This window comes from Pisolithus orientalis (genome assembly GCF_024613125.1).
Source record: "Pisolithus orientalis strain OTSU chromosome Unknown F5J12scaffold_18, whole genome shotgun sequence".
NCBI classification, from domain to species: Eukaryota; Fungi; Basidiomycota; class Agaricomycetes; order Boletales; family Pisolithaceae; genus Pisolithus; species Pisolithus orientalis.
The window spans coordinates 411,694-438,747 of NW_026260799.1; the positions used below are offsets into that span (position 1 = coordinate 411,694).

A 27,054-nucleotide genomic window follows, 5' to 3' on the forward strand; every position below is an offset into this window, starting at 1 on the left:
GCTCTAGCAACTTGTCCAAGCCTGGGTCCAGCAAACTCAGTAAGGATGGGAAGCTCACCCCAGAAGAATGCAAGCATCACATAGACAGAAACCTCGGCATGTTCTGTGGAGGGTCTGGTCATTTCGCTGATAAATTCCCCAAGAAAGCCAGAGGAGCCAAGGCTCGCACTGTGGCCACCACTGAAGCTGCACTGGCCTCGGGCTCAGGTCCTAACCCCAAGACAAAAAAATAGATAGCAGCTCCCAGGACTCTGCACAATCCAGGAGCTGCATTGACTCCAGTTGTGCAAACTTGGAGGCTTGTCTCAACACATCCACTCTTTCCAGTCCAAACTCTTTAGCCCCCTATGTCACATTAGAAAACCAAGAATTACCTTGGCTTCGTACTTTAGTGGACTCCAGTTCCACCCATTGTTTTATAGATAATCAATTTGTTAATCAACACTTGTTTACCCTGTACTTGGTCTCCCCAATCTGACTCTGGCTCTTTGATGGAATGTCCACCTTTACTGTAGCCCAAGTGGTAGATGTCAATATCCATTTCACATCTGGTGATGTCACCCCAGTAACCCTGTTTTTAGCCCTGTTGGATTCTGAGTGTAGGATAGTTCTCAGACATGACTGGCTCACCTGCTACAATCCATTGATTGATTGGGTATTGGGCAGTCTAACATTCCAGACTCCTGCACAAGGAATGCCAACCCTGTTGACACCCCCTGTAAGCCCAGTCTCCACTGGCCTCCCTGACTCTGGTCCTAGTGACCAACCTGGCCTTGTGCCATCTGTACCAGCCTCCGACTCCCTGGCTCACACCCCCCTGAAGGCCCCTCTCATTTCCCTAATCAATGCAGCCACCTTTGTGCATGCCTGCAAACTTGAAGGGTCTGTCCAGTTCCAACTTCAGCTCTGCCCCTCAGACTCAGCTCAAGCCTGATCAGCCTTGGCTTCCTCTCCTCTGGCCTTACCCAATGTACTGGAAGAGTACCATGATTTTGCTGATGTCTTCAGTAAAGCCAAGGCTTCAGCACTCCTGCCTCACTAGGAGTATGACCTGAAGATAGAGCTCAAGGAAGGAACAACCCCTGCCATTAGGCACCATCTACTCACTGTCCCAGGTTGAGCTCCAAGCTCTCTGGACTTTCATTGATGAAAACCTCACCACCAGTTTCATTCGCCTGACCTCTTCCCCCTATGCTGTGCTGGTCCTCTTTGTTAAGAAGAAGGATGGATCCCTCTGGCTCTGCATAGACTTCTGTGGCCTGAACAAAATCACTAAGAAAGACCAATAACCACTACCACTCATCTTCAACCTCTTAGACTCACCAAGCTGAGCCAAGATCCTATACCAAGATTGATCTCCAGCATGCCTACCATCTCATCTGGATTGCCCTGGGTGATGAATGGAAGACTGCATTCTGGACTTGGTATGGTTCCTACAAGTGGTTAGTGATACCCTTTGGCCTCACCAATGTCCCAGCCACTTTCCAATGCTTCGTGAATACCATCTTTGCAGACATGTTGGATGTCTGCATAGTTGTCTACCTAGATGACATCCTAATCTACTCTGGAGATAAGGAGTCCCATAAGCAGCATGTCTGAGAGGTACTCCACCAGCTTCAGTTTCACTGGCCTCTATGCAAAGCCAGAGAAATGTGAGTTCCACTTGGACTTGGTCGAATATCTTGGCTTCCACCTCTCCCCTGCTGGCCTCATGATGTCCAAGGAAAAGGTCCAGACCATCTGTGACTGGCCCAAGCCTCACAAGGTCAAGGACATACAATCTTTCCTTGGCTTTGCCAACTTTTACTGCCACTTTATATTCAACTACTCAGACATTGTCATACCACTGACTCAGGGTTACCTGCAAGGGTGCTCCTTGGAACTTCTCCAAGGAGTGCCACTGGTCATTCAATAACCTTAAGGTTCACCTTCACCACCATGCCAGTCCTTAACTCATTTCATCCCTGGGGCTCCCATCACTGTTGAGACTGATGCATTGGACTATGTCCATGGCCAGCATTCTGTCTATCACTTGCAGCGACAGCCAGATACATCCGGTTGCCTTCTACTCCCAGACTCTGACCACCCCAGAGTTGAATTATGATACTCACAACAAGGAATTGCTTGCTATTTTTGAAGCATTCTGGACCTGGCACCATTACCTTGAGGGTTCAGCCTCACTGGTTGACATTGTCACCAACCACAAGAACCTCAAGTACTTCTTTACCTCTAAAGTACTCACCCACTGCCAAGCTTGCTGGTTGGAATTCCTGTCTCAGTTCAATATGATCATCAGATTCAGGCCTGGTAAGCTCAGGGCTAAGCCCAATGCCCTAACTAGACAATGGGATGTCTACCCCAAAGAGGGGAATAGTGGCTATGCCTGAGTGAACCTGCAGAACCTGAGACCAGTCTTCACCCAGGAGCAACTAGCAGTCTCCCTCTGCACTACTTATCTCAAGTACCCAGTCTTACAAGCAGTCACACTAATGGACATAGAGAAACTACACAATGATATCCTGACCACACTGCCAGATGACCTAGGCTCACAAATCTGCCTGTCCAACATGTCTGATCTCTGGTGGTCAGTAGATGACACTGACTTCCTTTGGCTTGATGGAAGGATCTATGTGCTGGACTCAAATGACCTCTGCCTTAGGGTCTTGCAGCTTAAGCATGACCACCCTCTGTCTGGCCACTTCAGCCAAAACTGAACTCTAGAGCTCATCCAGTGTGAGTATACCTGGCCCAGCCTCAGGACCTTTGTCAAAGACCACATCTGGTCTTGCATGACCTGCACTTGGGCTAAGGTCCCCTGCAATTGGCCTTATGGCCTCCTCAAACAACTCCCAGTGCCAGAGAAGCCATGGAATTCCATCTTGATGGATTTTATTGAGCAACTCCCAGCCTCATCTGGCTTCACAGCCATCCTCATAGTAGTTGACTGGCTTTCCAAGCAGGCCATCTTCATCCCCACCCATGACACCATCATGGCCCCAGAACTCACCAAACTCTTCCTACTCCATGTCTTTTCAAAGCACAGAGTGCCAGCCCATGTAACCTCAGATCAAGGCTTGGAGTTTGTATCCCATTTCTTCCAGTCACTTGGTAAGGCCTTGGATATGCACTTGCACTTCACTTCAGGCTACCACCCTGAAGGTGATGGCCAGACCGAAAGGACCAACCAGACTCTTGAACAATACCTCCAAGTGTACTGCAACTACCAGCAGGACAACTGGGCCAACCTCTTACCTTTGGCTGAGTTCACTTATAATAATGCCCCTAGTGCTACTACTGGTGTCTCACCATTCTTCACTAATAAGGGCTACCACCCTAACATCTCAGTGTACCCTGAGCACAATCTTACCTCCACTCAGGCTTGCAATTATGCAGTCAACTTAGACTCACTGCACCAGTACCTATGTGAGGAGATGACCCTTGCACAACAGCACTATCAAGGACTGGCTGATGCTAAATGCATGCCAGCCCTGGACTTCAAGGTCAGTGACCAAGTGTATGTCAAAGCCAAATACTTCCAGTCAACCTGGCCTTCCAAGAAACTCTCAGAGAAGAACCTTGGACTGTTGTAGGGAATGAGCTCAAATTCCCTATGAGAAGTCATCTTGGTTGGAAGAAAATAGGGGTTGGGGGACTTGTTTTATTTCTTGTTTTTGTTTTCATGTTTGTACCACTGGACTTGGTGGCGAGCAGCCGCATTGCTGACTAAGCATGTGTGCTGTGTTCGCATGAGTTCAGTTTACCATACAAGAGGTTTATGTCACAGGCCCTCAGTAGTAGGGTGACTTCATCTCGCATTTCAGCAAGTTTTTGAGGATAGAATTATTACTTTGGGGAGTACCCAAAGGGCCAGGAGGACTGGCAGGACATTTAGATCAGTAGGAAGACATCCCAGAGCTAAGTCTTCATTTTAGTTCGCATTTTTACCTTTTTACTACACCTTTCTTTCTCCACACAGGACCTCCCTTTTGGGTCAAGCACAAATACTTGCCCATTACTGATAACTACTATTTCTAGGTATCATCTTTTACCTATTCCCACACTGTATCCAGTCATAGCTCAGGCTGGTACCCATTCATTCACACTGTGCCTGCCAGACTCAATGCATGCAGTACATCCAGTCTTCCACATCTCCCAACTTGAGCTGGCCATCCTTAACACCATCCTGAACCAGACTCAACCACCACCCCCACCAGTTGAAGTCAACAGTGAACTAGAGTTCAAGGTAGCAGAAATCCTTGACTCCAAGGTCAACCAGTGTCACTGGTGTTGGCTTCAGTACCTAGTCCAGTGGACCAGCTACAAGGGGACTGATGAAGAAACCACTTGGGTACTTGCTATGGAGCTGGACAACATGTCTGAACTTGTACAAGAATTTTACTCCAGCCATCCTAGTAAACCTGGCCCATTCCAATGAGGACTGGCTTCAGCTGGCCTCAGTTCTCTTTTCTGTTCTCTCCCAGTATCTAGTTTCCTTTGTCCTCTTACTTACCTTGTTTGTTTTTCTTTGTTCCTCTTACTTTACTGGATGAGACTGGACACTGGATGTGACATTTTCAGAAGAAGGGAAGAAGAAAAGGTGCTAGGCTACAGTCTACTCAGCCTTTGCCATGGCCTCATCCTCCTCCTTGGTCTCCTCTTCCCCACCCTCATCATTGGCCCTTAACCATTTGGCCTCCTTGCACAACTTGTCAGAGTCAAGCTTGGATGAACCTGAGTCCAACAGTGTGGCTGACACCCCATACCTGTAGGACTCATTGAGGAGGGCCTTGAGAGTGTTGGCAATGTGGCCTGAATTTTCATTCATGGCCTCCTGTAGGTTGTAGAAGCTGGCCAAATTGTTGGCAATCAGCCCTGCAGCCTCAATCAGTTGCTCAAGCTTGTCTTCCAAGCCTGAGTACCCATCTGCACTGGCCTCCCTCAGCCTGCTCCTGCTGGCCTCAGGCTTGTTGAGATCCAAGACCTCAGTTGGTCTCAACTCTGCCCACTTCTTCTGGCTTGGCCTGGGCTCAGGTGCCTCTTCATCAGCCTTCTGCTTCTTGGCTTTATTGACCTTGATGGCAGCCTTGGGACCAACCTTGGTGTCCTTCCCATCTCCCAGCCACCAGCACTTGCCCTTCAACTGATTGCACTGTATGCAGGTGACCTGCTTCTTATTACCATCCACAAGAAACTCACAGACAGTCTTTGCCCAGGTGCAGCAGGTACATCTAAGGGTAGACTTCAGAGAAAATGCACAGGAATAGGAAAGGTTACTTACCCAGGGTCCATGACCACCTTCTTCACCTCCCCCCCAGCTTTGTCACCCTTGTTGGCCCCAACCTTGCATTTTTGCTTGGCCTCCCTTTCCTCCTTGACCTTGCATCTCTCTTCATCCTTACATGCCCTTCTCTCCTCAGCCTCCCACTCTGCCTTCTCCCTCTCCACTCTTTCAGCCTCAAGTTGAGCCTGCTCCTCCTGCCAGGCTTGTTCAGCCACCTTTCATCTCTTCCTCACCTTCACCTTCACCCTCATCACCTCCTCTTCATCATCAGTGTCATACCTGATGTTGTCATCAAGGACTTGGGCCCAGTCAATGATGACTCAGCCTTTGTTGTTGTTGTCAGCAGTGGCAATCAGTCTTGAGTCAGACATGATGGAGAGGATGTGAATGAAAGACACAAAGAGCTTAGCAGGCCACAAGTATCAGTTTTTCAAACTCAGCCAAAGTTCAGACTCAGCCTACCACTCTCACAGGGGTCTCATGGGTTTGACCCCTAAGAGGGGGATACTGTCATAGTCATGCCTCAACCCTGGTTGGACTCAGTCTCACACTTGTTCAGTCTGGCCTTGGCCTCACCAGTCCCTTACCCCAGATGTCCTAGTGCAGTGAACACTGCTTTGCAGTGCATGTCACTTCGGCTAAGTTCTGCCTGGCCTTGTCCCTAGTCTGCCCTGTCCCAGTCTCCATTACCTTAGTCATACATTACTAATACTTGTCTTACCAATCATCTTAGCAATCTCTGCAAGACTGGCATTACCAGTCTCCATACTATAGTTGTCTCTAGTATATAAGCTCATAGATACTTGGCCTGTACCCCTCAGTCTGAAATCAACAAAGTTACTCTGATAACCCCATCTTGGCCTTGGACTCAGACTGAGACCCACACAAGGGAATAGCGCTGTAATCTCAGTCACTAAGTCCAATCAGTCCACCCCCCTGTATCTTTGACCCTCCTCCTGATCCTGACCCCTTGGCCTCATGCCCTCTTTGGTCTCCAGTCCAGCCTCAACCCAGACACCGTGAACTTAACAGAACCCCACTATCCAAAGGGGTTATGTAATCTGATTGCTGTGGGGCCCAATGTCCCATTATTACCCTGGGCTGTAAGGCCCTCCAGTGGACCACCATGTGCTTCAAATACCAATCCAGCCAGGATGGGCAGAAAACTGAACTTTGTTGATTCTCAAAGGAAGGGTGGACTTGTGTTGCTAAAGACCACTGAAGTCTGTTGGAGATGGTGCATTCTGTGTATTACTCTTCATAGATAATTATTCCCAAAGTGCTGATCTAACCCCCAAGCAACTGACAGACCCCATGCAGTCCATTTAGTCACAACATATAGGTAGCCTGCATGCCAAAATGCCAACACTTATATAGACCCTGCGATGGGCCTGTCTAAATAGATTAGCCATGACACATGGACAGGCCCATCCATGGTAGGGTGTGCCCCAGTCACAATATCAGGACAGGCCTGCCTATTGTATCATGAAGAAGGTCACAACATCAAGAGGGGCCCCTCTATGATAGATTACAGAGTTGGCAATATATGGAAGGGCCTGTCTTTGGGATAATATACCCCTGTCACAACATAAGGACAGGCCTGTCAGTAATATCATTGCCAGTGTCACAACACATAGATGGGCCCATCTAGTAAGATGCATCCCTGCCACAACATAAAGATGGGCCCATCAGTAATGTCATTTATAGCATCACAACATATGGATGGGCCCTTCTGTAATACCATTTATACCATCACAACACATGGGTGGGCCCATCCATAGTAAGATGTACCTGTTGCAACATAAAGACAGGCCCTTCAATATATATCATTTACAGGGTCACAACACATGGATGGACCTGTCTAGTAAGATGCACCCATGTCACAACATAAAGACAGGCCCATCAGTAATATCATTTATAGCATCACAACATATGGAAGGGCCCTTCAGCAGTATCATTTATGTGGTCACAACATAAGGATGGGCCCTTCAGCAGTATTATTTATATGGTCATAACATATGGATGGGCCCTTCAGTAATATCTTTTATATTGCCATAAAACAAGGACAGGCCCATCTAGTAAGATCCACCCCTGTCACAACATATTGATTGGATCACAGCAAAATATTGAGGCAAGTGTCCTGACATGCCATAATTTTCCAACAAGCTGCAAGCAGCTCACTCACTATACAACTCTGACCTCATCCACCCCAAGCATGAATACTATGCAAGACACATCTAAAACCCCCCATGGATGGTGAATGGAACTAACAGACTGCATTGTGTCATACATGAAAGCCAGATTTCAAGAGGAGGTATTCAGCAGGCCTCACACCCTTCCAGATATATCAATTCTGTTTCCAGTGTTATGTGAAGTGGATTGCATATTGTCAGTAATCTCACAGGCCTATCATTGCCCAAGTAAGTCCATCATAATGGTGCAATGGAAGTTTTCATCTTTCCACAGTCAATGTCAGGAAAAATCAGGGTGGAAAAACCTGCAATGCAGAGGCTGCTGAGAGATATGTGGAAGTGACTGAGCCATCCATTCTGGTGACTGACTCAAACACCATCTGCATTTGGTATTTGCCAGATGCTCTCAGCCCAAACAGAAGGGTAAGGGAATGCAGAATCTCATATTCTACTGACTTAATGCAATGGCAGGCTGATGTATGGAACCACCTTCATCTTCTGAGGGAACCACTGCAGGAGAGCATAAAGGCTTCCCCACAGGCATGGCAGCCAGACAAGTCATATTTCCATGATAATGCTGAGTTGAAAGGTGCCATCAACCTGTCACCCACATGGTTTCAACAGGGTCATGGGGTGGGTGATCATCTCTTTCCTTGTGAATAAAGCACTCATCTGTCTCGAAGCTCCAAAATGGCTTCCTGGAAGCCTCATGGCTGCTCAAATCCAGGACAGAAAACATTTCTACAAGGGAATGGGTCAACCAAATGTCTGACACCAATGCCCTGTGATCTGTGATCTTGCATGTCATCCATCCACAAATGTATGCAGATGGCAGGGAAGTGTTGATCTGTCTTGGCAAACAGGTGGAACAGCAGGCAGATTCAGATATGAGCTCCATACTGCCAATATGGAGCTCCACATATAGCAGCATGTCTGTGATGGTGAATTGGGCAACTTGTTACCACAGGGATATCAATGGACAGGATCCATGGTATGACATGCTGGTAACAATGGGTGACTACCTGCCCTTGGACTTTGTCATTCCAACATTGAATCTGCAGCTGTGCTACAACCCAGGGACAATCATTGCATTTTCAGGTTCAGCATTGGAGCATGGGGTGGGAGCTGTAGACAGTGACAGAGCATGCATGGCATACTACATGTGTGCCAATGTACATCAGCCAGTGCACATTCCCATGTGTCAATCACTGTGGATGGATGACCCACTACCTAGACCAGTTGCAACTGGAGAACTGTTGATTTGAAGCTGCAAAATTTAATGTAAGATTTAGTAGGCAATATGGATCTCATATTTTATTAGGATATGCTGGCTCTCAAACTTTGGATGGGTGGTGTTGCCAAGATTTTGCAAATGGGCAGGTGCTTTGACATCATAGATTGGGAAGGTGCTCAGAGCTAAAGGTGTGCATCATAAACTGCAAAAAAAATAAACCTACTCAGGCCATCATGCAGATGGGTGGATTGTCAGACATTGCACAGATGGGCAGGGGTTCAGACATCATGCAAATGGGCAGTATCTCATAAATGATTGACATTCACAGCAATGTATATTCAACCAACTCCACAGTCAAAAATATGTAAACTATTGAAGTGGTATGCCCAACAACCCATGCAATGCCCACTACCTAGTGTAGAAATGGTCAATTTGTTGACCCCAACTGTTGACAACATCAGCATATTTCTGAATATTTTCAATGCAGTAGTTTACCTGCTCCTTGATATGGCCATCAAGATGGTCTGTGATTGGTGCCTCAGGCAATGGCCATAAGCCCTGGGCCATCATCAACTATTTGCAGTGACAAGAATAAGCAGCATACCTTAAAAAAATCCCAGGCCATGGAAAACAATCCCTTGCCTTGCAATCTTTGGGAATCTGCTGCATATTCCTTGGAATGATATAGCCACCAAGGGAATGCAAAGCCAGAATTGGGATCAGCTGCATGTGGGGTCCAATGTGAGATGATGGTGCTGACATTGTTTATTATGCAAAATGTGCTAAGGCAAATTAGCTGCATTTGATCGCAGAAGCTAACCTCATCATCTTGGTGTCTGAGGTATGCATGGTAGCATGCTGGGAGGGGAGGAGTATAACTGGCATGCAACACTGTCACCAGAATCAAGCTATTAAGCTGATTCTGAAGGAATCATGTATCAGTCCCACATTGTGAAAAATTGATGTAAAACCTACCAAGTCCATTGCTAGGTTTGCAGACCAATATGTGGGCCATCCTGCAATATTGGCAGTCTGCTTCAGATGTACAGAGACCTCAATCTGGCACACCAAGTAGAGGATACCCATCTCTACCACAGACTGGCGAGATGGGTGTGATTGGCTGGCAATAAATGGCTTGGGACAATTTTCAAGGGCAGAATGTGGATAACAAATGACTTCCATCAAATTGAGCATATTGACAAGTCAAAGGCCTTGAGAGGCTGCACCATACTGGTCCCTTGCAGCTGTGCCCAATTCTCTCACAATGGCATTCACAGCCCACACAAGGTGCCTATCAAGGGTGGGATTGAATGGTGTGTCACTGGGAGTGGTGTTTCTGTGATAGCAAGATACAATGACATGTAAGGCATGCAGGACTAAAATTATCAATGTCAAAGATGTATCAGATTAAGCTCATGCCCATACCTTGATTGCAATGTGGAACAGGTGCCAATCCCCATTGTTCCATTTGAAGAGATTGCTGTGCAGATGGAAGTTCACCTACATAATCAATGGATATCACTGATCACATGAATAGAACCAAATAAATGCTCACCATTGCATATTTCCTCAAAAAGATCCCTCATCTCTGATTGTTTGGGCATGCCAAAAGTCAAACAGTTTGTGCCATTGTCCTCATCCACTGCCAAGTCAAAAGATTTGACAGGTACATTTGAAATGAGTGGGGGAGGTGTTGGTTCCCTCATATCCTGCAATTGAGCAAGCAGGTTAGTTGGAGAATCAGGTCAAGGAGATCAGTTCCTCAGATTTGATGATTCACAGGTGATGGGCAGAGGAGATGGTTCCTGCACATTCTGCAAGTCTGCCAGAAAATTGACCTGCATAGTAATGTCTTGTGCAGGTGTTGAAGACCCATCCATCCTGTTTAATTTCTCATGTGTGACTGGCAGTGCCGATGGTTCCCATGCATTCAGCAATTGTTCAAGTAGATCCACATTCATACCATCTGCTGGGGGAGCAGTTGGTTCCCATTCATTCAGGAACTGATTCATCAAGTTGTTGTGTGGATCTATTACTAGAAAATTAGTTTGTTTGTTAGCTTGGAGGGCAATTATGCCAACTCACCAGCCACGATTCTGCCCTCTGCCAGAGCAGTTGGCTCCCTTTCATGCAGGAACTGATCCAGCAAGCTTTCACATGAATCTATAGCAAAAGAACATTTGTTGTTTAGCTTGGAGAGAAATCATGTTCACTCACTGGCCACAATATCCATGTTTGACCCTGCCATATCTGCCCTTTCACTTGAGACAATTGGTGGAGGGGTTGGCTCTCACAACTCATGCAGTTGTACTAGCATCTCCTCCAAATTTTTGGACTGCTTCATGTGGGAGCTAGATTGCCTTGGCTTGATTGGTCTTACATTAGCTGTGGATGGCCTTAGGTCGCTGGATCCAACAATGAAGACAACCTCACCTTGATGACAGAAACAAACTTGGCAGGACTGTTTGGCAGATGTATTCAGTGATGATGGGTTCACTGATAGGTCAATGATCAATCAAGATTTAAACTTGTAGGAACAATGGCAAGAATATCATTCACACTGTGGGAAGCAAGGTTGGACAATGGCAGACAGAGCCAAATTTTGGGTAACAGCAATACATGGGAGATGAGCAGCAATATCTCCCTACATAGATAGCTACCAGTCACTTCCACATGGCCAATACATAGACCTGTCCTGCTCAGCTCTCTGCTCAATTGTCCTGCTCAACCATCCTGCTTAACTATCCCTCTCTCTGATATCAAAGATGCCTCTCACAATCATCATGGTGTCATGAGCTACTGTACATGCCATACACCTGTATTCTAATGTGTCACACTAGGCTAAGCCCTCTATAGACCATACATGAGTTCCAGAAAAGGTTTCTGCTCTGACTGTTTGAGGGATTCAACAACTACTTCTGCTTCTGATTGCTGCCTATTTGCTTGTGCAATCTCTTTGCATCAGGAGATGGAACATCTGCATCTGGCCTTGCAGGGGCCTTTCTGACATGAGGTGACTTCCAGGTGCTCCCAGGGATGCCCTGTTTCACATTCACAGATGCTGCATTGGTGGTCACATATCCATTATGGTTGGACTTGGATGAGTATTTGGCCCCAGGTTGATGTCAATTCATGTCTGGCTCACTCAATTCTAACAGAGCCTGCTTAATATACAGTGCAAACTTGTTAGCCATAACAGCTGATTCAACATGACCAAACTTGCCTGGTGTGTGCACTTCAGGGCAGATTTCAGCTCATTTTTCCACCCAGCCATACACACTATGTGCATTCTGCAATACCTCCACATCTCCATCACAAAGTTTTGGACATACCTGTACCCATACTTGGTTGCATTCCTGGGAACCAGGATAAATTGAAGACTGGGAAGTTGACCTCATACAATTGCACCTTGCTTTTGTCTCTGGCATGGGGCCTTCCTGCCCATTCCACCTTTCTGCTATATCTTCAGCTGCAGCCAATTGTTCCTCCATCAGGTCATCCTGAATAAAAGCCATCAATGCATTCTGATACTGTTGGATCTGCTTGCTTCCATGGGTATTGCCTTCTTCTACTTTCATTTTTGCAAGCTTCTCCTGTATTTGCTCTTGGTACAATTCACAGACCACTGCCCACACAGAGTATTTGTAACTGGATCTAAGGGTAATGCAGGGCTTCTTTGAATGGAGGGGCTTTTTCAACCAATCTTGTATTAGCTACAAGGGTGCTTTGAATTGTGAGCATCCAAATCAGAACTTTTAGAGCATACCTTGCACTTGGTCTGGACTTTGCTCCCTCTCAACTCCTTGTTCCTGTCCAATCACTGCATCTCCTCCCATATGGATAGCAGAACTGCAGGCTCCTTCTTCTTCCCTGCTTGCCTCCATTCCTGGTGTCAGTGCCCAAGGATCTCCAATCAGCACCATCTCTTTCCATCTGACCCCAGGTGTCTGATTCATACTGGGACTCCATGGAGTATGATGTGGGATGATGTATAATGGTGTATAATAGATGGTTGGCTACTAAGTTTTTTTGCACCCTTGTTTGGTCTCAATGCATTTCAGTACTAGTGCAGTCATGCCAAGGAATTTGTTTGGACTTCCATGAAGTGACTGAAATATCCAATCAGGCTGATCTCTTTGACAGGATCCTGCCCAAAGGCAGATTAGCTCCTGGTTTGCATCTGGGCTGTCAGTTGGCTTGCCCAATCATATCCATACTTATATTGATACCAAACATCTCATTTCACCTTCATCAGCTAATATAGCATCCAAATTCACCATCATAATCCAGGCAAAGCACCCAGGTAATGTTGCAGCAGGAAGGGAATGTGCAGGCAGGGATTGAACAGTAATAAGAAGGCAGCACCATGCATTGTGCAAGGCCAGTGTAGTTGCATTTGTATTTATGCCCTGACATGTGTTAAGGTACTGACATTGATAGAGCTAAATGATAAAGCAACTTGCACTAGTGGTAGCATATCTAACAACTGACCTCATACTGTGAAATCAGCAACCTCCAGATGGCCAAGGGAAGCACTCAAAAGGGTATGAGAATGATTGATCCTACCCTGGGCCATTGGGTGAAGCAGCTGGAAGTCAAGACTCAGAGAACTGGAGGTAGATATAGATTGCAATTGGTAGAAGTTGCAATCAAACAGCCAGATCCAACAACCCCTGTCCATTCTCCCTGATCCTCACCATCCAAGCATTCAAGGTCTCACTCCCACAAGTACTTTGATGCATGGGCAGATTCAGCTTTCAATGGACATGAAAGCATGAGCCCACTGGTCCAGCAACTGATGTTACTGTGGAAAAAGGTATGCAGCAGTTCACCAACCTGAAAGTGGACTTCACATGGTGTGTCAGATGCAGAACAATTACATCTGTGAATGGGTTCCATGGAAGGGGGAGTTCTTGAAGATACTCCTGGAGCTGGAAGCCTCCCCAGAGCCAAGGAACTGCACCTGGTGTGGCAATGACAGGGTATACAGATGTCTGGATTGCTTGCATCAGCCCCTATTCTGCACAGAATGTTGCCAGAAGAGTCATGAGAGCCTGCCTTTCCACAGGATCCAACAGTGGACAGGGGACTTCTATGAGGAATCTGCCCTCCACATGGTGAGAGATCAGTTGGTTGCCCAGAATTACATTCACATCAAGACCCACAGACTGGTGTTCAGTTGCACCTAGGACATGGTGGAGCACCCTGTCCCCATGTGATCACACAACCCCAGCAAGCAGCAGGTGAACCGCTGCCCATGGATGATCAAGGATGGGAAGATCTGGAAGATATTGAAGAAAACCCAACACACCTCCATCCTCCAGTGGGGTCAAGATATCTCACCATTGTGGATGTCACAGGTGATCATTTCATTGTAGTGGGCATCATCAAGCCCTTGAGTCAGTGGGCAATGGAGGAGGGGTTGGGCCAACAGGATGGTGACATGGTCATGGTAGGAGAGGCTGTGGGAACACCAGGTCAGCAATTTCAAATGAGGCTGTTAGATGAGCTGTTCCAATATCTGGGGTGTGAATGTACCTAGTATAAATGGACCAAAATGGTCACCATATAAAGTTGAAGGAGCATAGCTAGTGATGCTGTAGGAATCAGCTAAGTCCCACCCATTGACAACAAGGGTGCATAAAGGGTCTTCACAGGATCCAGGCACTTTACAACTGACCTTGGAGAAGTCACTTATGATACCACATGCATTCTGCAAATGAAATGTACCCTACATTGCATCTTGATACAGTGTTGGGGTGAGTATGGGGAAGACAGAGAAGTAATACAGTATGGGGCGAGCATGTACTTAATGATCATGCGATGCACTGGGACTGAGACACAAGTACAATGGAGAAGGTGATGAGCCAAGCCAAGATGCAACAATGGATTAAAAAAAGAAATGAACATGATCGCAAAGGGTGGCTGGCCTAAGCAGTGGGGTTGGAAGATGTTGAGCTAGAGCTGCTGCCACTCTTCATGAGCTCTGCAAGTTGAATCTTGAGTCGAAGGGTTTTGGCCTCCCTCATGAAGGTGTTTTCTTCAGCATTCTTCAGCTTGATATCAAGCTTCTGGAGCTCCTGCTCCCTTTGATGCTTATCCTCCACATCTTTCCACTGCATCCTGAGCTGCTCCTTCCTCAACTTGAGCTCCTGATCCTTCAGCATATACTGCATTTTTGCCAGGTACCACACAGTCTTACCAGAAGATGAGGATGCTAGTATCGACTCAGCCTCTTGACTCAAGTTGATGACCTGGCTTTGAAGTTGAGACTTGTTGCGAGCAACTGGGAGAGAACTTGCCTCTGTTGATGTTGTCTTGGATGATGAGGACCACGGGGTCCTTGCAACAGCCTTCCCCTTGTGGGAAGAGCTAGATAATGATGATGATGCAGAGGAAATGACACTTCCAGTGGAAGTGGGGGGACAAAGGTATGGTGATTGGCAGAATGCAGAGCAATTATCCAAGAAAGGTGTGTGAGACTTGCAAGGGAGGGAAAATTGAGACTGCACTTCAGGAGTCAACAGCAGAGGATATGACTGCTGATTCATTAACAATGATCCATTAGTGATGTCCCAATAGAAATGCACCTGATCACTGTGAACTGACACCGAGTCCATGTTAACATCCTCTCCATCTCCAAAGCCAGGGTCTGTGCCTTCCAGATCAAAGATACTATCAGCAAATTCATCCCCCTCGTTCATGACTAGATCACCAACATGAGACATCCTCTTGTTGACTTCACCATCCTCCAGATCTCAATCACCACACATTTCCTTGGTCCCAGTATTCAAAGGGGTACCTTCATCCACTGGAGTGGCAGGTGACCCCACTCCCAAGTCTGAAGTCTTCTGCATACCAGATGATTTATTTTGGACAATGGCTAAAAAATCTTCAGCATGATTTTTGTCTGGCTCAGAATTAATCGGGTCAGAGTCAAAGGAGGGGTTGCCCTGCCAGATGGAATGCAGATCGTCATACCAGGGTAAAGTGTTGAGAACAGCTTCTGTAATCATACACATCAGTGACTGTAATCCCACTAGATTGATTGATGACTTACAATGGAGATTTGCATAGCTTGCATGACCAGGCATAATGCCTTCCCCTGATTGTTTAAAGCATGCACAGCACTTGCGATACAATCCCTTCAGCCTAAATGATCATTAAAAAATCAGATAAAATATGAAGAGGAGACTGATGTAGTGATGTGGTTGCCTATGCTAACTTGGAACTTAGCAGCACCCGCCATGTACATGTCCTTGTAGTAGGGATCATTCTTGAATACAATTTTGGTGATAATTGCTTGAACTTCTTTCTTGTTATGGCCCACTGGCCCCTCGTCAGGTGAAGGTGGTGAGATGGTTGTGATCTTATCACTAAAACGGATTCTCCAGTTTGCAGGATGGGTGAGCAACCAGTTGACAAGTATATCAGTATGAGGAACATCCCAGTTGATGTTCTTCAGCTGAAGACCTTCTGTAGTAGATGCATCACCAGTAGTGGTGACAGCCTGCTGGCTGGATGAAGCCAGGTTCTTGCCCTTGGTTCTGCCATGAGTAGATCTACCACTTGATCCATGACCAGAGCCTGAATTCCCAGTGGGTCTGTCAGATCCTCCTTGATGGGCTTGTTCACTTGAAGATGCCATGGGCTGACCTGAGATTGCTTGCAGGCAAGCAGAGCACCAAATGTGTGGCCATAGAGGAGACATAACTTTTCAAACTCCACAAGGCCAATGCCAGTTGCAGATGCCATTCCAGAACAATTCCAGAGCACTTCCAGTGCCACCTTGAGTGACACTATACTCTACATACATTGTACTTAGTTCCTCAGCCTGAATATCAATCTAGTTCACCCCTCAGCTCCTAGCTTAAGCCCAAGACAACTCTTGGCTTCCACTCCTGACCCCCTCAGCTCTCTCTGACTTCAACCCAGTTTGTGCAAGGGTCTAGTGCATGAGCTAAGACCAAGGGTTGATGCACCCAGCACTTGGCCTTTGGCCTTCAACCCCTGACCCAGTCATGAACTTAACAGTATATTCAGACTACCACTTGTGCAAGTCACTCACCACCCATGACCACAACCTGCACCCAAGCTTGAGCAGACCACACTTTAGAATCTGCCTCTGCCTCAAGACCAACTCAACCTGAAACCTCAGATGACCCTCACTGCCAGTCAGCCCTTAGTTCCCTCACCAGTCACTGCCAGACTTCTGCAATTGTGCAGCAGTTCCAAGGATTTTCAGCCTGTCATTCTGGTACTACACTGGCTTCCAACAATTGAGGTACACCAACACCAGCTGGTCATCAGCCTCCTGCTCCCTTTGGCAACCCTGGAGGTGATGGTGATGACAACCTGGATGACTCTGACCATCACTCCAGTGATGGTGACAATGACAACAACAATGATCCTTTTGGGCCTAATCCTGAGGAAGGTGAACATGAGGAAACTGAAGAAAACCTGCAAACCATGAGGGTCTTAGGCAGTCTTGCCAGGGCCATGCAATCCCTTGCCTGGTCTTCCTGCTGAGACACCAAAGGATGCTCAGGATCAGCCAAGGTCCAAGAACCAGACACCTTTAATGGCACAGACCCAAAGAAACTCTGGCAATTCCTTGTCCAGTGCGAGCTGACTTTCCAGAACAAACCCTGAACCTTCCATGATGACCACTGAAAGGTAACCTTTTCTCAATCCTACCTCAAGGGAATGGCACTTGAATGGTTTGAGCCAGACCTTCTCCTCACCAGTGAACCCAAGGACCCCACCCCTGTGGATGGACAGCTGGCCCAAGTTTGTCATTGAACTCCAGTTGACCTTCAGTCCCCATGGCCTGGTAGCAGAAGCCAAGAGCCAGCTCAACCACCTAACCATGAAAGAAAACCCACCACATCAACAAATACATGGTCAAGTTCAACAGGCTAGCTACCCAGGTCCAGGTTTACAGCAATGGGGCTCTTCACCACTTCTTCTATGCCAGTCTTCCTGACTGAATCAAAGACAAGATAAGCCAGGTAGGCAAACCCTGCACCCTTGAAGACCTTTGCTATCTAGCTCAGGACATAGATGCTTGCTACTGGGAATGATGCAAGGAGGTCCAATGCCAGAACTGGTCTTCTGGTAACCAGAACTCATCAAAGACTGGCAATAAGGACTTGAACACTGACAAAGAGAAAACCTCAGCATCCAACACCTCCCAGTCCCCCACTGCACTGAAGACTGGAAGTACCAACACTGGGTCTTCAAAGCCCAAGCTAGCCAGCAGCAAACTTGGCAAGGACAGAAAGTTAATGGCTGCCAAGTGAAAGCAACACTTTGACCTAAAGCTCTGCATGTTCTGTGGAGGGGAAGGTCATGTAGCCAAGGAATGCCCCAAGAAGGTGGCCAAGGCTAGAGCAGCCATTGCAGCTCCAGAAGCCACACTGGAGGCCTCCACTGAGGCAAAAAAATGGTTGGCAGTCCTCAGAACCTCACACACCCTGAGGACCACATTGATTCTGGTGGTGTGCTCTTGGAGGTTAAGCTCAACATGCCTGCTCTTTGCAACCCAAATAGTCTTATTCCTACCATTTCTTTAGCATCCTACAATGAGCTGGTGTTCCTGGTACTCATCAACTCTGGCTCTACACACTGTTTTATAGGTACAAAATTTGCAAATAAAATCTCTGTTCCCCTTTACTCCATCCTGCCAGTCCAGCTTTGGCTGTTCAATGGCACATGCAACTCAGTCATCACCCAGGCAGCAGACCTTGTCTTCATTTTTCCCTCCAGAAATGCAACCCCAGTCACCCTCTATGCAACCCTGCTGGACTCCAAATGCAAGGCAGTCTTAGGATACAACTGGCTCACCCAACAAAATCCATCAATTGACTGGGTCTCAAGCAGTATTAGATTCCAGATGCCTGCACAATGAGTGCCAGACCCCCCAACATCACCCCTTGACCCCAAGCCTAAGGCTCCTGGACCAACCATCTTTGGCTCTAATGAGCATCTGACCCCACAATTAGAGAAACCAGTTTCACCAGGCTTGACTTGCCCACCCATTGCCTTCATCAATGCCATGGCCTATGTCTGGGCATGTAAACTCAAAGGGTCTTCTCAGTTCAGCCTCCAGCTCCATCCCTCAGCTCTCACCTCCCTTTGGTCTTCAAGGTTGGAAGATGCACTGAACCTCTCCAGCATTCCACTGGAGTACCATGAGTATGCTAATGTTTTCAGTAAATCCAAAGCCACTACTCTGGCACCCCATTGAGAACATGGTCTCAAGATCAAGCTGGAAGGAGACTCATCACCACCCCTCAGCCCTATCCACTCCCTGTCACCAGTAGAGCTAGAAGCTCTCTGAGCCTTCCTAGATGAGCACCTGGCTACTGGGTTCATCTGACTGACCTCTTCCCCCCATGGAGTGCCAGTCCTCTTTGTCAAGAAGAAGGATGGCTCCCTTCAGCTTTGTGTTGACTTTCAGGGCTTGAACAAGATCACCAAAAAGGACCAATACCCACTCCTCCTCATCACCAACCTCCTGGACTTGCCATTTTGGGCCAAGATCTACACCAAAATTGACCTCAGGCATGTGTATCACCTAGTCCAGATTGCTGATGGTGATGAATGGACAACTGCATTCTGCACTCAGTATGGGTCCTTTGAATGGCTTGTCATGCCTTTTGGTCTGTCCAACACCCTGGCAGCATTCCAACACTTTGTCAACACAGTGTTCACTGACCTCCTAGATGTATGTGTCATGGTCTACCTGGATGACATACTCATCTACTCCAATGATGAGAACTCACACCAGCAGCATGTTAAAGAGGTTCTGTGCTGACTCCAGAAACATGGCCTGTATGCCAAATCAGAAAAATGTGAGTTCCACTCTGAGTTGGTAGAATACCTAGGCTACTGCCTTTCACTGACTGGCCTCACTATGTCCAGTGAAAAAATCAAAGCCATCTGTGACTGGCCTGAACCCCAGAAGGTCAAAGACATTCAGTCCTTCCTGGGCTTTGCCAACTTCTACCAACATTTCATCTACAACTACTTGGACATTGTTGTCCCCTTGACCCACCTCACACAAAAGAACATACCCTGGAACTTCTCCAAGGAGTGCTGATCAGCCTTCAACATGCTCAAAAAGGCTTTCACCACTGCTCCCATCCTTACTCACTTTGTTCCTGGTGCTCAACTCACAGTGGAAACTGATGCTTCAGACTATGCCACACTGGCATACTGTCCATTACCAGCAAAGACAAGCAACTTTGTGCAGTCACCTTTCACTCCTGGCACTGTCTGTGCCAGAACTCAACTATGATACCCATGATAAGGAGCTACTAGCTATCTTTGAGGCTTTCCAGGCCTGGAGACACTACTTGGAGGGTGCCCCTCTACCCATTGACATGATCACTGACCACAAAAACCTAGAGTATTTCTCAACCTCTAAGGTACTCACATGCCAGCAAGCTCAGTGGTCTGAGTACCTATCACAGTTCAACCTTGTCATTTGTTTCCACCTGGGTAAGCTCAGTGCTAAGCCCAATGCTCTCACTAGATGATGGGACATCTACCCCAAAGAGGGGGATAGGGGCTATGCCCAGGCAAACCCCCACAACCTCTGACCAGTGTTCATGCAAGAACAGCTGGTCTCAGCTCTCTGCACCACATGCTTGGAGTACCCTGTACTACATGCTGTCACACACCAAAGGTGTTGTGGACATGGTTACAGCTGACTCTGCCTAACTTGTCAACAAGTTGTGTGCAATGCCCATGCCATGCAGATGAAGACTAAAGGCCTCATGTGTAGAAAGGCTGCTGGATGAGAGCAGTCATCCTTTGCACAAGAATGAGTTGTCAGTGCTAAAGAGAAAAGAGGAAGTGAGTTAAGTGCATGTTAAAGGTTTTTAACACCCATGTATGGCATTCTGGTTTTTGTCATATCTCCACCATTTCCAAAGATATTGACTCCATTCTCACACTCACCTAAAGTGCTCAGCCATGCAATTCTGCCTTCCAAATTTGGAGAGGGTCCTCACACCCTACACATTTCTATGGCACTCCATCCATCAGATGCTCATTTTGCTAAGTCCATCAATAATGGCCACCTCTTCATTGATCATCTTGCTTGTCTCATTTGCCAGAGACAGTGGCTACATATATCTGCCAGGCATTCCCACCAGCTTCCATCCTGAAGCCCCCTGGTTCATCCCATCACTGTCAGCCCCATCTCATCCCATGCAGCTTGGTCAGTGTGTTCTTGTTAGTATGACTTCCAAAAGGATGTTCTTTGGTCACCTCAGGTCTGTCACTTGGTTAGAAAGGTCTTATGTGGTTGTTTTGGTCTCCCCTCTTGATGAAGCATATGGATCATTCCTCCCTGCTCCCTGCACTGTCTTTATTCCAATCTTGTTCATTGTTCTCCCCACATTGTGACAGCTGCAGCATAGTCTATTGTTCTCCAGCCTCCCTGATCACATCCATGATGAGTATGACATGCATCTTGCCTTCTTACTGTGAGATCCAGTGGAAGACATCCCCCCTTCTCCTTCTCCTTGAGTGGAGCACCATCCATGAAGTTTTTGTTAACTTCACTGAGAGGATGAAAGGGTGGGAGACATGATTGCTTATGCTCCTGTTGCCCCACAGACCCCCAATGCCCTAGCCCTTTGATGCCTGACTTGTGCCCTTCAATTCTGGAATTAATACTTCCCTATCTGGAAACACCACCCATCTGTCATGCTATCTTTGGATCTAGAGATGTCTCCACCAAGATCTGACTTGCATTGCCACCCCCTAATGTGATATCAGTGCACTTACTCAGTTTCTGACTCCATTCGACTCATTCCACGATTTTTCAACTATCCTCAACTCATTTATCGCCAATACTTACCAATCCTCTTTGCTTGCTTACTTTTCATTTCTCACTTACTCATCATGATTACTCAGTCCTTACTCATTACTTACCAAGTGTTTTTGCCTTGTTTGTCACAAGCTGTGCTCCCCCCACAGTATTTAAACCCCCATGTACTTAGCTACAACCCAAGCAATCCACAAGTGCAGAAGCAGTCCAGAAGTCATTCAGTCAGTCAGTTCAGCTCTCTTAGTGCATACCTTGTCATTGACAGTTGAGGCTCATTTGGAAGAGTCTATCTACCTCCATCATTTATCTGAAGCTTTATCCCCATGCTTAGTCAGCACATACACTTAGTCATTCCTCCACTCCTGCATAACTCATCATTGGCTTGTGCCAGGAGCACATTTTATCAAAGTCCATCATTCCAGAGGTCCTTTCAGCTGAACACCTTCACTCTGTTCAGCATCCCCTGTCCAGTCATTGCTTGCTTGTCTACTCCTGCATAACTCATCAACAAGTTGTGCCAGGAGCATTCTACCTGAAGTCCCCCCCCCACATCAGGTTTTTCTGCTCTCCAGGTTCCATGGAGGCAAACCACCACTTGCTTCTATTCGTCTTTTGTGTTGGATTTGGTTGGTTTTCACCACCTTTCCTCACTTTGACTCACAGTGCCAGCCTTCTAATGGACATAGAACAACTCCACAATGAAATACTTGCTGCACTACCCTCAGACCCACTGTCCCAACACTGACTCACAGACACTTCCAACCCTCAGTGGTCAGTCAATAGCACTGCTCTGCTGTGCCTCAATAACCAGATCTATGGACCAGATGCCAATGACCTTTGGCTCAAGGTCCTTTGGTACAAGCATGATCACCCACCCACTGTCAGGACACTTCAGCCAGAATTGGATGGTGGAACTGATCTGGTGAGAGTATACCTAGCCTGGTGTTCACACCTTTGTCAAAGAATATGTGAAGTCCTGCACTATGTGCATGAGAGCCAAAACACCCAGACACTGACCATATGGCACCCTGAAACAACTGCTGATACCAGAAAAGCTGTGGAATTCCATCTCCATGGATTTCATTGAGCATCTACTGGCATCCGGTGGTCACACCACTGTTACAGTGGTGCCTCTGCACCTCTGTTTGCATTTTCATTTATTCTACTGTTATATGCTACACTAATATGCTCTAAGTTTGCATTCCTACACTATACAGTGTTGTGGTATGTTGTGACTGGTTGTTTTCCTTTGTTTACCATTTTTGTGCACTTAGCAGTTGCGTGTGCCCAGTGTATTTTCTCTTCAGTCTCTGACACTGGGCACAAGGCCTTAAGGCTGGGTTAAGTTAACAGCCTCCTCACTTGACTTTTAGTTAGTTCCTGGCATCGCTATTTAGTCCCTCACTGGTAACCCTGGCCTTTGGGTTGCCAGTCTTCAGTATATATACTCTACATATGTTGTACTTAGTTCCTCAGTCTGAATATCAATCTAGTTCACCCCTCAGCTCCTAGATTAAGCCTGAGACATCTCTTGGCTTTTGCTCCTGACCCCCTCAGCTCTCTCTGACTTCAACCTGGCTTGCACAAGGGTCTAGTGCATGAGCTAAGACCAAGGGTTGATGCACCCAGCACTCAGCCTTTGGCCTTCAACCCCCAACCCAGTCATGAACTTAACACCAGACCTCACCCCATAGCACCAAGCTGGCAAGGGGCACTCAGATCAACCAGGCTCTTGAGTGTTCTCACAGCTCATGTATGCTGGTGGGTCATGAAGTGCATCCTGTGCATGTTGCCTGTTAGTTTCAACCAAAATGCAGTGGGGTAAATCACTACACTGCAGTTGCCAGCAATGGAACTGCAACCCTGCCTTCATCCATGCAGGGGCATATGGCAGTCAGGGTGTGAAGCCTCAGGGAACATTAGTGGACACTAGAGGTTGAGTGGATTGACTCACCTCATAAGGAACTGTATCATTATCTGTCACCTCCACATGAGGCCACTTGCATGATGGAAATGGGATTCCACTCTGTGCATGAGGTGCTGCCATACCTGGATCCTCTTCTTCACAAGACTTCTGCCACTCAGGATTGTCAGACACCTTGTGCAAAACCATTCCATCAGGAGCCTTGTGTTGCAAGTGTAGTACTCCAGCACTCAGCAATGCTAGTCCCTACTAGCACTTGGTGGTTAAACCACACCAAGTAAGCCAAGATACCTTGACCAAATAGCTCAGTGGTTAGAGCACCTGGTCAAAACCTGGGAGGTCCAGGGTTCAATCCCCTGTCTGGTTGCATTTATTGCAACACCTTGACCAGTGTGATCTCTCCCTTTAATGGGTGTGCATCCCTTATGCTCATGACATCTGCAAAAATGGTCAGTGATCAGTCAGACAAAAAGAGTACACAATACCTTCATTCCAGGGTTTGATTTCAACCTCCAGCACACCCTCCAGATGATCATTTTTCTCATCATCATTGTCATTGTCATCAGATTGTCTGTCATACATTGAGCCTAGTTTTCTCCACAGATAAGGTACCACAAGTTGGCAGAGAGCATCAGCTTTGAGTCTCTTGTACTCAAAACCAGGGCCCTGGGTGGTGGAGGCACCCCAAATGGCCAGTTCATTCTGTGAGTTCATCATGGCATGAACATATCTGTTCATGTGTTACAAAAAGTACTGTTTTGGAAGCTGCCACCACATGTGTCAGGTTGAATGATGGATCCAAACATCCAACTGGGCACAAGGTTGGCAGTAGAAGTTCGAAAAGTGAAAATTAGAGCTGTCAAGGTATGAGGATATAGAAACAAAACATGTCAGTTCGGGAATACTAAATACCTCACACACGTGATCCGAGGGTAGTTGGCTTGTCCAATGAAATTGACTCTACATTGGGGGGTGCGGTGAGCATTAACGGGCGGTACAAAGGTTCGAAACATGGAGAAGAAACAAACCTTGAAGCTCGAGGGATGGACTATTAGAGGTTGAATCAGTTTGGGGAGATACTACTTCCTGGAGTGGTACTATGGTATTGATACTAGGGTGGATTGTCTTCTCCCTGGGACACGAGGAAGTTCACGTCACAGGTGGAAGAGAATCCAGCCGGGACTGGTCACCGTCGTATCGACTGATATGCGAGGAGCGAAGGCAGGGAATGTGGGGGGGATACAGCACGGACCTTGTTGAACTACTTAGGGGACGTGCTGCCGACAACTCGGTACAGACGCCGCGCCTGCTGCCAGGGGACCTTGCTTGCTTTGGAATGTAGGAGCGTATCGGAGCGGAGACATGGAATGTGGACCAAGATTTCGGAACGGTTGATGAGGAGCATGAATTACAAAGTCAGACAGTTGGGTGACGCTGTATAGCAAAACGTTGATCAGTTGCGACCAGCTGGCTGGTCAACATTTTACCATACAAGTTCCTCACTGACGACTGCGAACGTCAATACAAACGTCACCGACGCTTCAAGCTTCAAGATATGTCCCACGGACTCTTTCAATTCTACTAGTCTCTAACCCAACTGAGAGGCTCTCCCGGAAGGATACAGAGATAACCTTCTGGGATGAGTCAGTCAGTATGAAGTTTTGGAACGAGACTACGGGGCAACATCCGCCAGCTAATTAGCGAGTAAGAGCGTATGAAGTACTAGCAACAGGGTAAGTTCGAGGTCGCATCTGAAAATCCGAACGCAACTTGGAAGAAAAATTCAAAAACCGCGTAGTGTGCCGTAAATTACGTAAGTCGGACAGTTGGATTCCTCGCCGATGGACTCGGTGACTGCGAACATTACTCGACATAAATGACACTGAAGTTTCGCTGCGTACGTACTACGTGTGTCTTATTGGAAGTCTGGTTGTTCTGAATGGCGAGTGTGCTACTTCCAGGTACATTTGGAGGGTTGACCCCTGCTCGTCATTTGGCTCATCCCGTAGGTGCTCAGAGATATCGGAACACGACATCCAAGGACTGTTCCCCCTGCTTGCGTATCTTAGGAGAGCGTACAGTCCCGCAGCGTGCAAGCATGTGTCGGAGTGTGTTGCTCCCCGTAAGCTTGCACCGGTGACTGACAGGAACAGTACATATATAGATGTATCCTCCCCCCTGTTTCTACCGCCCGCCCGGTTTTCTTTCTTCGCCCACCATGTCCCCTAACCTGGTACCTGTCGTCAACGCTCGCTCGGCCGTCTTTCGTCGTGTCAAGCGCGCCGAGAACCACACAGATGCCCCAGTCGTCGTGCTGGCAGTCATATCCGTCGTTATTCTCACCGTGACTCTTCTTTCCATCGCACGTTACTTCTGTCGGGAAAGCCGCCGGAACTCGTCATCCTCCACCGATCCCAGTGGTCGATCCCCGTCTCACTGGTACTCTCCTCGATGTCTTGGGTCACTCCGGACTGGCCGTACCGCGACTTCCAGCCACCAAGACCCTCTGCCCGCGCTCCCGCCCAGAGATCCAGTTCGTCCTTGGCCTGCGACGTACCGCCCAAGGTATCCCCGTGTGCACTTCGCAGATCGTCCATATTCGCATCGATCACATCGTTTTGGCGAGTATCGTCCGGGTGGTCTCGCTGTATATCGACTCAGCGGCCTCAATGCATACCATCCGGGCGATCATCCTCCACGCCGACCGAGTGGCTTCAATGCATACACCTCTGGCGGTCTTCCTTTGCACCGCAGGCCTCGTCCATACAACATGAAGCGCTCGCGCCTCCGGAGATTTGTCTCGCTAGTACGGTCCAACGGTCGGTCCGGTATCACGGAGTGAGTTATGGAGACAAGACAGCACTTGTTACTACCCAGACGAGTGGAAGAAGAATGCGAAGGATCGAATCGGCCCGATGTCACCGCGGTCCAGCATCACATACCTGATCACGCAAGCCTGACCGATGACTGATCCCCGGTGATCGACCGAATCAGTGACGTCTGGTTGTGGTTTTCGGCTACACCAACATACCCCTGGATTTTAATGTCATGTATGCGCTCTGCGTGCATTTAGGCTAAGCGTGTAACGAATACTGCAGATCCTACCCCAGCTGCTGATCTACTGAAATACCACTGTAGTGTCCGGTGAGTCGCTGCCACCAGATTCCTCAAGTCATGTTTCCTCAGACAGCAAATTTGGTAGTCGTGTCTTGATTGGATCATCTTAGCTGTGTCAAACCAGTGACAGATTTAAGCCTCAGGCTCTCAGGGAACCAGTTTACATGATATCTGTCAGTAAGCCGTGATCTTGTTTGCTTACACACCAAGTACATCTGGAGGAAGCTCTTTGAAAGCACTCGATGTTCCTCGCCAGCGGTCGTTTCGAGGGCGGGCGGACCCACCTATTTCACCGACTAGTGCGTGTGCAACTTGTCTAACTTACGCCACGATGCATCAATAACATACTCACTAGTAGTATTTTAATAGATCGACACCTGAGCTAGGATCTGCGGTATTCACTGCACTCTTGGCCTGGATGTACGCGGATGTTAGTATTATAGCTGAGGAGCGCATTCATAA

The 27,054-nt window shown here is 47.4% G+C and overlaps 2 protein-coding genes and 1 non-coding gene across 3 annotated transcripts; 2 read left to right on the plus strand and 1 right to left on the minus strand.

Annotated features, from left to right (window-relative positions):
- Positions 1-23,271: 23,271 nt before the first annotated feature.
- On the minus strand, positions 23,272-24,189 carry F5J12DRAFT_783575 (uncharacterized protein; the record flags this gene model as incomplete). The annotated part of the gene is made up of 4 exons (XM_051742865.1): positions 23,272-23,331; positions 23,506-23,676; positions 23,858-23,913; positions 23,961-24,189. The coding sequence occupies 4 exons, from the start codon at positions 24,187-24,189 to the stop codon at positions 23,272-23,274; spliced, it is 516 nt and encodes a 171-aa protein (XP_051599047.1).
- On the plus strand, positions 23,770-23,842 carry F5J12DRAFT_t126. Its single transcript has one exon. It is a non-coding gene; the product is annotated as a tRNA-Phe (tRNA).
- A 1,504-nt stretch (positions 24,190-25,693) lies between the features above and the next one.
- F5J12DRAFT_893726 (uncharacterized protein) lies at positions 25,694-26,435 on the plus strand (the record flags this gene model as incomplete). The annotated part of the gene is made up of 2 exons (XM_051747681.1): positions 25,694-26,294; positions 26,353-26,435. The coding sequence occupies 2 exons, from the start codon at positions 25,694-25,696 to the stop codon at positions 26,433-26,435; spliced, it is 684 nt and encodes a 227-aa protein (XP_051599048.1).
- Between the last annotated feature and the right edge of the window lie 619 nt (positions 26,436-27,054).